General features: G+C 40.7%; 1 protein-coding gene across 1 annotated transcript in view; it reads right to left on the reverse strand.

Moving 5' to 3' along the window:
* LOC100606653 (probable C-mannosyltransferase DPY19L1) overlaps positions 1-14,179 on the reverse strand; it is a 48,927-nt gene that overhangs the window by 20,450 nt on the left and 14,298 nt on the right. Inside the window, exons 2-4 of the mRNA XM_030795621.1 lie at positions 4,802-4,903; positions 2,674-2,745; positions 73-122 (exon numbers count right to left, since the gene is read on the reverse strand). Of these exons, the coding sequence (XP_030651481.1) occupies positions 73-122; positions 2,674-2,745; positions 4,802-4,903 (224 nt within the window). The remainder of the gene's footprint in view (positions 1-72; positions 123-2,673; positions 2,746-4,801; positions 4,904-14,179) is intronic.

The following is a 14,179-nucleotide window of genomic DNA, read 5'->3' on the forward strand; positions in this document are numbered from 1 at the left end:
AATTAATACACTGTAAATATCTATTTAATAAATGAACAGAGGAGGTAATAAAATTCTTAATAGCATATTTACCTTACATGTGTCTGTTGTTTAGCTAAGACACCCCACATATCACTAATAATCTGTAAATAGATTTTGAAACACTTTAGAAAAGCTGTGTTGGGAAAAATGATATTTTAACTAAAGTATCTTCTAAACTGTAAAACTTTCAATGAAAATATAAGTATAGAGATAAGAGATAACTCAGAAAATAATAATCACAACAACATAATCTTATATTTGTGTAGTATCTGATCAAAGCTAATATTCAATAACCCTGTTGGGTAGATTGTATCATCCTCATTTTGTAAATGAGCAACAGGCTCATATGGATTAAATGATCGCCCTGTAGGTAGACAACTACTAAGAAGCACTGCAGTCTTGAAACCAGATCTTCTGGCTTCAAATTCACATTCAGTGCTGCTTCCACCATGCCAACGTTGTTGGCCACACCTCTTCTTAACAGTGCACACAGAAAACTGGAGAGTTGGCTCAGAGGTTGATAATCACAGCTGGAAGCATTCAAAACACAGTCACTGTGCTTTCACATTTAGCAATAACGGGGAGGTCATCTAATCTAAAATCCTATCTCCAGTACAAATATTCTCTACAACACTGCTGACAGGCTGTAATCCAGCCCTCAGAATCCACCAGCTGCTGCTTGAATCTGTAACACTCTCCTTATCAGTTGAGATCAGTTCTGGTCAAAACTCCTACCGCCTGGAATTGGCCATGATTCTAAGGAGCCAGATTGTGTGTAACCTTATTTTCAAGGCGCAGGCTTTTACCGTATTTCAAAGTAATTGTCCGCTTTCCATCTGAATCTTTTCTTCTTTAAACGAACAGCCTAGCTAATAGTTTTCATCATCTCTCACCACTCAGGTTGCTGTCTTTTGCATGTGTTCTGGATGGCCAATGCTTAGTATTTTTTGAGTGCCCACTAGGTGCAAATCCACATAAAGTATATAAAAGTGCAAAGCACACACAAAGCCTAGCACACAGCAGGAACTATTTTTTTTTTTTTTTTTTTTTGAGGCAGAGTCTTGCTCCGTCGCCCAGGCTGGAGTGCAGTGGCGCGATCTTGGCTCACTGCGAGCTCCGCCTCCTGGGCTCACACCATTCTCCTTCCTCAGCCTCCCAAGTACCTGGGACTACAGGCGCCCGCTACCACACCCGGCTAATTTTTTGTATTTTTAGTAGAGACGGGGTTTTATTTTTATTTTTATTTTTATTTTTATTTATTTTTTTTGAGACGGAGTCTCGCTCTGTCACCCAGGCTGGAGTACAGTGGCGCGATCTCGGCTCACTGCAAGCTCCGCCTCCCGGGTTCACGCCATTCTCCTGCCTCAGCCTCTCCGAGTAGCTGGGACTACAGGCGCCTGCCACCACGCCCGGCTAATTTTTTTGTATTTTTAGTAGAGACGGGGTTTCACAGTGGTCTCGATCTCCTGACCTCGTGATCCGCCCGCCTCGGCCTCCCAAAGTGCTGGGATTACAAGCGTGAGCCAGCGCGCCCTGCCGAGACGGGGTTTTAATGTGTTAGCCAGGATGGTCTCGATCTCCTGACCTAGTGATCCACCCGCCTTGGCCTCCCAAAGTGCTGGGATTACAGGCGTGAGCCACTGCGCCCGGCCAGGAACTGACTATTAACTGATTAGAAATGAAAAGTGCTGTCAGAGTGCACAGCTGAATACCAGACGTAGCCCAGTGACGGGGTAAGGTGCAGAGCCTGAGTCTCACTCTTCCCTTGCTTTTAAGTGGACATGATGTGAGGCTCCTGACAACATCTTTGATCTTTCAGTTCTGTATGTTAAAATGGAGATAACATTCGTCTACCCCATAGGGCTGTCGAATAACCAATTTAAATACTCACGTGAAAATGTTCTATACAAAGCAGAGTACAAATATATAATATGAACAATTGTTATAATACAGAATATTCTACAAATCAATGACATTGTGTTAACACAGGAATCACTGGCTGTAGATCAGGAAGCTTTTAAAGTCTGTCATCTCTTTTCCATCACAGATTAACTCTGTTCATTCTCTTAAGACACATTTGGTTACAGAATGCACAATTGTTGAAAGAAAAAAAGAGAGGGAATATCACACTTGCTTTGACCTTATTTATATCTGGGCTTTGAATTTTATTATCAAAGCCAACTTGGGGATCCTAAACATTTTATCTAGTTCATCAACACATTGCAAATACTGTTTTTTCTTTCTGATTAATAATAAACACAATCCAGTAGTTACTGCACACTGCACAAATCACTTAGAAAGGTATATTTTAAATATTTTAGGGAAATATTACATTAAAGGTAAAAGCCAGTGATAATTTACACAGGCAAGTTGTATCTGGGTCAATATGGTCTCTGATCATGCCTTCCAAAATACATGACTATCGAAACTTGAGCCATCCTTTTCCGATGTCTGTTTTATGCTAGCAGATAGAATATTTTGAAGCTATATAAATGTCTATCAAAAACTATCATTAAGAAAACATACAATATGTTACAGTAAGCCCACACAAAACATTGTATCAGATTAATATGTGGCCAAGTATATGCAACTACTATGTAAAAATAAGAAAACATTCTATTATAGGAAAGACCTCTTAAGTGATGGACATACCTTTCTAACAATAGCAATAAACACTACAAGAACAACTGGAAGCAATAATGTCTTTGTGTATCTCAGTGGAGTCTGAAATTCAAAGAGATGTTTTGTTAGAAGGAAACACTTTAACCAAATAAAGTTTCATTTCAAATAATGAAATAGGGAAATTTCTAAAAGTAGAGAAATATGAACATTCACCAATCTACTCACTGACTGCCATCATAAAAAGGAAGGTGCATTTCCATAGAAATGAACTTTCCCAAAATGCTGAGTTGAAACACTAAAAATACAGTACCCAAACACCTGTAAGTGTGAAATGAGACTGAAGAGATTACTGTTCACTTTTTGCATGCTACTTATCTAACTAGAGAGACCAACTTAATATTCATCTAAGGTACGTAAAGCTCCTTTAAATGGAATAAGCTTTACCTGTATATTTTGTGGGGGATAAAAATATTATCCTTGAAACACAAACACACACACACACACACACTTTCTCACACATAAACAAAATAATGATCAATGTTTGAGGGGAACAAAAGACTTACATTTTCTTTAGTAGCAGAAAAAAATAGAAATAAGTTTAATAACAAAGCCCTACACCTCTCAATTATCTCTCCACCCAAAAAACCACTGTTACAATTTTGCTCTTTTACACTTTTTTTTTGCTTTTATATGTGTTAATTATGGGTTAATAAGACTATATCATTTTGTTTACTCCCTTATATATCTTAAGCATCTTTCCATGTCAGTATGATATCATGTTAGGAAATACCATGTTATAGGTATTGTATGGGTGTACCATAATTGGAACATATGTTCCCTGAACTGACACTACTCTGTCTCTACAGCACAGTCCCTGTGAGTTAAGATACTTACAGTGATGAGGAATGGTATGCTGGAAACAGCTTTGCTATTTTCTTCAAATTAGCTGAAGTCATGCTATGCCTCAATAATTTCTTTCACCACATAGCTTATGTTTAATACTCTCAGGTTGTAGCAGTATGTATGATGTTCTCAATAACGTTAAAAAACTTCTACCACATCCTAATTCTCTAATATTTGAAGGAGTCTTGAACCCCTACGAACATGCATTTCAATGTCTTGCAAGATATGCTTCCTTTGTTTCAGCAGGTTTAACACTAAAACTCATATACTTTTGTCAGCCATTGTGTGTCAAAACCATTTGCCAGAACACAATAAATGAAGACTGACAGGCCACTGGAGTAAACAGTACCTCTGCAGAACACACTCAACTCCGAATGGCTGGTAGATAAAACTTTCCTGTGTGGTGCCCTGTCATCCACTGGTCTGGAACTCTGGACACTGGGCTAACACAGTGGGATCATGAGGGAAACTAACATGTCAATAGAGTATTGTTGGCCAGTTTCATATACACACACATACCACTCTGAAGGGGTGACACAGATGATGTAATTAATCAGTACCACATGGATGGTGTTAAAAATGCACATATATGCATGCTTGTTGAACTAAACCAGCTCATAAAGTATTGCAAATTAATATTTAAATATCTATTTAAAATATCAAAGTACTTTCCTTTGTATTATCTCATTTTGTCTTCACAATATCTGTTTATGGCATGCTACTAGAAACTAGTAAACTATAACACAAGATATGAGAGTTGCTTGTTCAAGAACATCAAGCAAAATTGCAGGCTTCTGTCTCACAATCCGCTAAACTACTCTCTGCTTTCCTTCTAAATCTCTGAATACAGTTTTAGAAAGAAAAATGCTGTTGGAATGAAAGCTTGGACTTGATGTTTCAAAGCAAATATCTATTTAAATAACCACAAAATGAGTGGAAATGTAAGAGTTTGAGAGCTTGACTAAATTAATGCTATCACTGAAAAATGGCAACTTGAAATGCCTCTGTGTTGACTCACCTAGAAAACCACTGCTAGTCTGAATATGTATTTCTAAATTATCAAAATGAGTAAAGGCCATATATTTCAGGGAGCTGCACTAAAGTAAATAGAAAAATCTTCCTCTAAGCTGCCAGATTTTGCTTTTCCTTCAAACTGAGATAACAGCACATAAAGAGTCTGATATAAGAGGAGCACCCTTTATGAAAAATGTGTGGGCCAAAACCTTAGGAAACAGAACTAGAAATCACATCTTACCTCTTTTTCCATAAAGTCAAACTCCGCTGCACAGGTATACAATAAAGTATCAAAATCCTTATAACTAAAGAATTTTGATGTTAATAAGTTGCCAGTATGAGCCTGGTAAGAAATAAAGTTACCATTACATTAAGCCATACACTGCAATAATATATTTTAATTTCAATAGTATCTGAAAATAGTTTTCATTACATTATGGAGCCCACCGTTCCCACACCAAGCCTGCTTTTGTTAAAGAAGGAAATGCTATATCCTCCACCTTCACAGTTCCCTTCTTTTGCTGAATAGTGATAGCTCCAACGACACCCTACCTTCCATACTCACCAACATCCCAAAGGCTTTTTCCCTTGGGTTTTCCCAGCTTACTGTGCTAAACCTGGTGAAACAGGCTACACAGCATCTCCCTTGCTGGAGCCTACCAGCAGCTCTGGGCTTGGGAACACATACAGACTTCTTTTAATCATAAAAGCACAAAGGACTACGGGGTAAAGGAAAGGAAATATGAATTCTGAAAAGGAGATTGAAAAGAGTACTTGAGTGAAGTAGAAATGGGCAGGCATTGGAATAAAAGGTACTTTTTGACTGATAATCTCCTCTCACATAATTATTCACATGTTATCAAGCATTCTCACTCACACTGCCACATTTACCTCCCACAAAAAGCCATGTGAGGAAGGTGGAATTATTTTCACTTTATAAACAAGAAAACTAGGGCACAAAGACATAAAACATTTGCCAAATGTTCAAGTTCACTATGGTCTGAAAAAGCAATGACCAAAGAAAAGAGGAGAAATTATATCTAGGACAAACCATGACTAAAATTCTGTATGATATCTACATGAAGCAGAAGGAACAGGATAAGAGTAGGAACTAGATGGTGGCAGATATGTGATGAAGCATTTCAAAATACTATGCCTCGTTGGGGGAAGAAATGTATGCTGATAAGTTTAAGAAATCAATAGGAAGAATATGCAGCACCTGAAATAGCATAAGAAAACAAATGCCAAACAAAATGAAAGAAATAAACCCTAGCATTATGACAATTACCATATATGTAAAGAGCATAAATTCACTAATTAAGGGACAGAGGCTCAAATTGGACTTAAGGGAAAAAAATCTAATATTATGTTGTCACCAAAAGAAATACTTAAAACAAAAGTATGCTGAAAGGTTGAAGATAGAAGAACGGAAAAAGATATACCAGGTAAGTTTAAAACAAATAAATCTGTTAACAATTATAATGTCTCACAAAACTGAATTCAAGCAAAAAATATATGAAAAGAGACAATAAATATTATATGCTAGTAAAATTAACAAAAAAGCAAGATTATACATATTGCCAACATATCTGCAGTTAAAAATATAGATTCAAAGTACATAGAATAAGAACTGACAAAAACTAAAGGAAGAAATAGAAAAGTTGAGTGTTCATTGAAAATGTTAAACACTGCCTCCTAGAATAAAAAAGTTGACAAAAGTTAACATAAAAGCTGAATACAATCAATTAACTCACAGAGAATATAAACTTTACAAAGAGAATACACATTATCCTTGAACACAAGTGAAATATTTTTTAATATTCACATACCATGCAACAATAAATTCCATACATATATATATATATATATATAGATATATATATATATATATCTCAAGCCCAGCTAATTTTTTGTATTTTTAGTAGAGACGGGGTTTCACCGTATTAGCCAGGATGGTCTCGATCTCCTGACCTCGTTATCCACCCACCTTGGCCTCCCAAAGTGCGGGGATTACAGGCATGAGCCACCGCGCCCAGCCTAACTTCTTTTTTTTAAGAGATAGGGTCTTGGCCGGGCGCGGTGGCTCACACCTATAATCCCAGCACTTTGGGAGGCCGAGGCGAGTGGATCACTTGAGGTCAGGAGTTCCAGACCAGCCTGACCAACATGGTGAAACTCTGCCTCTACTAAATATACAAAAATTAGCTGGGCATGGTGGCATGCACCTGTAGTCCCAGCTACTCAGGAGGCTGAGGCAGGAGAATCCTTTGAACCCGGGAGGCAGAGGTTGCAGTGAGCCGAGATCACACCACTGCCCTCCAGCCTGAGCGACAGAACAAGACTCCATCTCAAAAAAAAAAAAAAAAAAAAAAAAAAAAGAGACAGGGTCTTGTTATGTTGCCCAAGCTCCTGGGCTCTCCTGCCTCCACCTCCTGAGTAGCTAGCTATGACTACAGGTGTGTGCCACCATGCCTGGCTTCTGTATTATTATTATGAGACAGGGTCTCTGTCACTCAGTCTGGAGTGCAGTGGCATGATCATAGCTCACTGCAGCCTCCAACCCCTAGGCTCCAGAGATCCTCCTAACACAGCCTCCCGAGTAGTGAGGACTACAGGCACGCACCACTATGCCAGGCTTAATTTTTTTTTAAAGTTTTTGTAGAGATGGACAGAATGAGCCCAGAGGCAAGCCCGGAGCCAAGTGAGTGCCGGGCAGGGGTGCTGCTGGCTGCGGAGATTTCCACATGGTGAAGCTTCACAGAATCCTGTGTCAATATTACCTTTCCCAGTTTTACTATATCTTTTCTATATTTAGATACAAAAATACTTACCATTGTTTTACAGAAGTCTACAGTATTCAGTACAGTACATACTGTACAGGTCTGTGGCCTAGGGGCAAAAGGCTCTACCGTATAGCCTAGGCTCTTCCATCCATCTAAGTCTGTGTAAGTATACTCTGTGATGTGGACACAATGATGAAATTGTCTAACGATGCATTTCTCAGAACATATCCCTGTTGTTAAGTGATACATGACTGTATACAATTCAGTAGTTTTTTGTTTTTGTTTTTGAGACAGGGTCCCACTGTCACCCAGGCTGGAGTGCAATGGCATGATCTCGGCTCACTGCAGCCTCAACTTCCCAGGCTCATGTGATCCTCCCAGCTCAGCCCTCCAGTAGCTGGGACTACAGGTACATGCCATCACACCTGGCTAATTTTTGTGTTTTTAGTAGAGACAGGGATTCACCACGTTACCCAGGCTGGTCTCTAACTCCTGGGCTCAAGCAATCTACCCTCCTCAGCCTCCCAAAGTGCTAGGATTATAGGCACGAGCCACCACACCTGGCCCAATTCAGTAGTTTATAGTATATTCACAAAATAATACAACCATCACCAGTACTGAATTCCATCACTCCACAAAGAAACCCTGAACCCATTAGCAGTCACTTCCGCTTTCTCATCCAGCCCCTGGCACCCACTAATATACTTTCTATTTCCATAGATTTCACTATTCTAGACATTTCATATAAATGGAATCATATACTTTGTGGTGCTGTGTCTGGCTTATTTCACGTATCATAATGTTTTCTTTTTATTTGTTTAAAAAATTTTTTTAACACCTTTAAAAAAAAGGGTCTCACTCTGTCACTCAGGCTAGTGTGCAGTGGCATGATCTAGGCTCCCTGCAACCTCTGCCTCCAAGGCTCAAGCAATCTTCCCACCTCAGCCTCCCAAGTACCTGAGACTACAGGAACGCACCACCATGCCCAGCTAATTTTGTATTTTTTATAGAGATGGGGTTTCACTTTGTTGCCCAGGCTGGTCTCAAACTCCTGAGCTCAAGTGATCCACCCACCTTGGCCTCCCAAAGTGCTGGGATTACAGGTGTGAGCCGCCATGCCTGGCCACATAACGTCTTTAAGGTTGATCCATGTTGTAGCATGAATCAGTCCTGTATTCCTTTCTATGGCTGAATAATAGTTCATCATATACTTTCGGCTATTATGAATAATGCTGCTATGGATACTTGTGTACAAGTTTTTGTTTGGAGTCATTTATTTTTAGCTGTTTGTTTGAATTAGGACCAAAATAAAGTCAACACATAATGATGCCATTGTTTGATACATCTTGTACATCCCTATGGGTTCCTCTATTCCTTTATATATTTTTCCAATTTGTGGAAGAAAATGAATAATTTAACCTGTACAAGTCTACAAAATGAAGATTTTTTTTTTCTTTTTCTTTTTCTTTTCTTTTTTTTTTTTTGAGACAGAGTCTTGCTCTGTCACCCAGGCTGGGGTGCTGTGGCCTAATCTCAGCTCACCACAGCCTTGATCTCCTGGGCTCAAGTGATTCTCCCACTTCAGCCTCCCAAGTGGCTGAGACTACAGGCATGCACCACCATGACTGGCTGGTTTTGTTTCTTTTTCATAGAGACAAAGTCTCACTATGTTGCCCAAGCTGGTGTCACAACTCCTGGACTCAAGTGAATCCTCCTGCCTCAGCCTCCCAAAGTGCTAGGATTACAGGCATGAGCCACCATGAAGCACAAAACCTAGATTTTGCTGATTGCATCCTCTTGGTATAATTTAACATGTTCTTCTAATATCTACAGTTTTATAAATTGGTAGCTGAGTGTAGCGGCTTGATTAGATTCAGACTTGCCGGGGAGGTTGGAGGGAAGATTACATTGTAGATGGTCTGTTAATTCTACCAATATAATGTTTAGCAGTCTCTCTTAAAAATATTAATAGCCATTGGTGATCATTGCCTAGATCCATTATGGAATGAGAAATAGTGATAGTCTAATTCTGTCATTCCTTCTCTACTAGCTGGAATATGGTATAAAGAAAAAACTGGGCTGGGCGTGGTGGCTCACGCCTGTAATCCCAGCACTTTGAAAGCCGAGGTAGACTGATTGCTTGAGCTTAGGATTTCAAGACCAGCCTGGGCAACATGGCAAAACCTTGTCTCTATAAAAAATACAAAAATTAGCCGGACATGCTGGTGCACACCTGTGGTCCCCGCTACTTAGGAGGCTGAGGTTAGAGGATGGCTTGGGCCTGGGAGGCAATGGTTGCAGTGAGCCAAGATCACACCAATGCACTCCAGCCTGGGCAACAGAGTGAGACCCTGTCCCCCCCGCCAAAAACAAAATGGACTCAAGGGTCAAACATATTTGGTATATTCCAAACTTCTGATTTATTATTCTTACTGTTGCTCACACTGTCTTTTCTTTGGCCAATGGCTCTTGTTGCCTAGTTGGGTTACAAGTTTTCTGACTCTAGCAGTATTGTGTTTTGTTTTGTTTTTTGTTTGAGATGGAGTCTCGCTCTGTCACCCAGGCTGGAGTTCAGTGGCATAATCTTGGCCCACTGCAACCTCCACCTCTCAGGTTCAAGCGATTCTCCTGCCTCAGCTTCCTGAGTAGCTGGAATTACAGGCGCACACCACCACGCCCAGCTAAGTTTTGTATTTTTAGTAGAGACAGGGTTTCACCATGTTGGTCAGGCTGGTGTCAAACTCCTGACCTCAGATGATCCACCCGCCTTGGCCTCCCAAAGTGCTGGGATTGCAGGCGTGAGCCTCCGTGCCTGGCCGACTCTACTAGTCTTTGATAGCTTCCTTGATATCTGGTAGAATGAGATGTTCTAGGCTCCTTTCTATATTTCTTGACTCTCATCTGGAATCAGCTTTTTCTCCAAGAACTCTTGGCTCCTTTAGTGGGAAAGGTCAATTCAGAATTACTCTCCAAGGGCTAGGATGCTCACTGCCATAGGATTGGTGATTATTTTTAGGCCTCTTCAGTATAAATAAAGAGGAGATATGTTTTGTTTTCTTTTACAGTGAAATACAGGATGTATTCATACAGATAATTGCAGTGCAAACTCAGGACCACAGGGTTTTACTTCTATTTTACATCTCCTTTCTCCTATGCAGAGAAGCTCAGTTCTGAACTACACTACTAATGACAGATTAGATTATTGCTCATTTGCTTTAACCCACAGCACACATGCAACGGTCTCAGAATACTAATACCAACATCACCACTAATAATATGACTGAAAATACATATTTTTACTATCTTCTTTTCTTTGAGGTATATTCCACTAGTGATGCACAAATTACTGTTTTGATAAAAAGCCATTATTGGTATGGTTATGCTACCCCCTGGATACTCATTTAGATGCACTAGCTTCATTCTCAAATCTTTTACTTTGGTTTCATAATTATGTAAAATATTTACATCGTTCCAAAGTCAAGTTTACAAAACAAGAGATATTGAAAGGAACTTTTTTTTTTTTGAGATGGAATTTTGCTTTTGTCACTGGAGTGCAATGGCATGATCTCGGCTCACTACAACCTCCGCCTCCCAGGTTCAAGCGATTCTCCTGCCTCAGTCTCCCAAGTAGCTGGGATTACAGGCATGAGCCACCACCCCTGGCTAATTTTTGCATTTTTAGTAGAGACAGGGTTTCACCACGTTGGTCAGGCCAGTGTCAAACTCCTGACCTCCAGTGATCTGCCTGCTTCGGCCTCCCAAAGTGTTAGGATTACAGGCGTGAGCCACCACACCTGGCCAAAAGAGACTTTTATTATGTCGTTTTCAGAAACAGGGTCTCATTCTGTCACCCAGGCTAGAGTGCGGTGGTGGGATCATGGTTCATTGCAGCCTCCACCTTCTGGGCTCAATTGATTCTCCCAAGTCAGCCTTCCAAGTAGCAGGGACAGGCGTGCACCACCACACCCTGCTAACTTTTTGTACTTTTTGGTAGAGATCAGATTTCATCGTGTTACCCAGGCTGGTCTCCGACTCCTAAACTAAAGCAATTCACCCACCTTAACCTCCCATAACTTTTATTTTTATCCCTCACTTTGTTACTTCCCTCTTCCTGTAATTAACCCTTTTTAAATGTTTATAATTTATCCTTCCATTAAAAAAAATATAGCAAGTACTGGCCGGGCACAGTGGCTCATGCCTGTAATCCCAGCACTTTGGGAGGCCGAGGTGGGCGGGTCACGAGGTCAGAAGATCGAGACCATCCTGGCTAACACAGTGAAAACCCGTCTCTACTAAAAATACAAAAAATTAGCCTGGAGTGGTGGTGGGCGCTTGTAGTCCCAGCTACTCGGGAGGCTGAGGCAGGAGAATGGCGTGAACCCGGGAGTTGGAGCTTGCAGTGAGCCGAGATCGTGCACTCACTCCAGCCTGGGCAACAGAGCGAGACTCTGTCTCAAAAAAATATAGCGAGAGAGAGCAAGTATTTTATATACATAATATATTATGCATTTTACTGTACACAAACTTTCCTCCACTTTGCATCTTAATAATAATATGCTTTGAAGATCTACTCTATCAATCTGACATTATTTGTATAATCAGTCCTCTATTGGTGGACAACTGGGTTGTTTCTGTCCTTTTGGCTCCTACGAATATTGTTGTAAGGATGGCTGTACGTGGTGGGTCATGCCTGTAATCCCAGCACTTTAGGAGGCTGTAGTGGGAGGATTGCTTGAGCCAGGAATTTGAGACCAGCCTAGGAAACATAGAAGACCTGGTCTCTATAGAAAATTTTCTAAAATTAGCCAGGCTTGGTGGCATGGGCCTGTAGTCCCAAGTCCCAGCTACTCAGGAGGCTAAGGTGGGAGGATTGCTTGAGGCTGGGAGGTTGAGGCTGCAGTGAGAAGAGACTCAGCCACTGCACTCCAGCCTGAGCAACAGAGTGAAATACTGTCTCATATATATATTTGTTGTAAGGACTAACAGCCTTGTGTGTACATTTAAAAAGTATTTTTGCAGCCAGGTGCGGTGGCTCACGCCATAATCCTAGCACTTTGGGAGGCCGAGGCCAGAGGATCATGAGGTCAGGAGATTGAGACCATCCTGGCTAACACGGTGAAACCCTGTCTCTACTAAAAATACAAAAAATTAGCTGGGCGTGGTGGCGGATGCCTGTAGTCCCAGCTACTCAGGAGGCTGAGGTAGGAGAATAGCGTGAACCCGGGAGGTGGAGCTTGCAGTGGGCCGAGATCGTGCCACTGCACTCCAGCCTGGGTGACAGAGTGAGACTCCATCTCAAAAAAAAATAGTAGTTTTGCTCATGCCTGTAATCCCAGCACTTCGGGAGGCTGAGATGGGCAGAACACTCGAGGTCAGGCGTTCGAGACCAGCCTGGCCAACATGGTGAAACCCTGTCTGTATTAAAAAAAAAAAAAAAGCCAGGTGTGGTGGCACATGTCTGTGGTCTCAGCAACTTGGGAGGGTGAGGCAGGAAAATTGCTTGAGCCTCAGAGGCAGAGGTTGCAGTGAGCTGGGATTGCACCATTGTATTCTAGCATGAGCAGCAGAGCAAGACTCTGTCTCAAAAAAAAAATGTATTATGCCAGTTTGTTTTGGGGATAGATTCCTAGAAGTAGAATGCTGGTCAAAGGGTGTATGCATTAGTAATTTTACCAAATTTTGCCCAATCCTCCACAACCACCATAGTAAGAGGGTAATTTACAGGACCATCAGCAATGTGAGTGTGCCTGTTTACCCATCAGCAGTCATGTCAAACTTTCTAATTTTTGCCAATTTTATATATGAGAAAGATAATCTGTGATTTTTTTTTACATTTCTGTTAATATGAATGAGATAAGCATATTTTCATATGATAAAGAATCATTTGAATTTCTTTTCCTGTTTATTGTTCATCCTACAAGCTCATTTTCCTAAGGTTTGGGTTCTTTTATTATTATCTGTTTATTTTACTTATTTATTTTTGAGATGGAGGTCTCATTATGTTGCATAGGATGGTCTTAAACTCCTGGCCTCAAGCGATCCTCCCACTTCAGTCTCCTGTGTAGCTGGGATTACAGGCTTAAGCCATCATGCCCAGCTTTTTATTTGTAAAGGTTGTTTATATATTAGAGATACTAACACTAGGAATACTTTTTCCCATTTTGTCATTTGTCTGTTTACCTATGATGTCTTGTTACTTGCAAATGTTTAATTTTTGGTAAGCAAAATTATACTTCTGGAATTTGAGCCATAGTTAGGAAAGTTTTCCCTACTCCTTGTTTATAGAGGAAATCACCTATGTTTCTTTGATATGGTTTGGCTCTGTGTCCCCACCGAAATCTCATCTCAAATTGTAATCCCCACGTGTTGAGGGAGGGATCTGGTGGGAGGTGACTGGATCATGGAGCAGTTTCCCCCATGCTGTTCTCATGATAGTGAGGGAGTTCTCATGAGGTCTGATGGTTTTAAAGCATGGGACTTCTCCATTGCTCATGTTCCCTCTCTCCTGCTGTCATGTAAGTTGTGCCTTGCTTCCCCTTTGCCTTCTACCATGATTGTAAGTTTCCTGAGAGAGCCTCCCAGCCATGCAGAACTTTGAGTCAATCAAATCTCTTTTGTTTATAAATTATCCAGTCTCAGGTAGTATCTGTATAGCAGTGTGAGAACTGCTGAGAATTGGTAATGGGGCACTGCTATAAAGATAACTTGAAAATGTGGAAGTGACTTTGGAACTGGGTAATGGGCAGAGGTTGGAACAGTTTGGAAGGCTTAGAAGAAGACGGGAAGATATAGGAAAGTTTGGAACTTCCTAGAGATTTGTTGAATGGTTTTGACCA

Source organism: Nomascus leucogenys, chromosome 17 (genome assembly GCF_006542625.1).
Source record: "Nomascus leucogenys isolate Asia chromosome 17, Asia_NLE_v1, whole genome shotgun sequence".
Taxonomy (NCBI): domain Eukaryota; kingdom Metazoa; phylum Chordata; class Mammalia; order Primates; family Hylobatidae; genus Nomascus; species Nomascus leucogenys.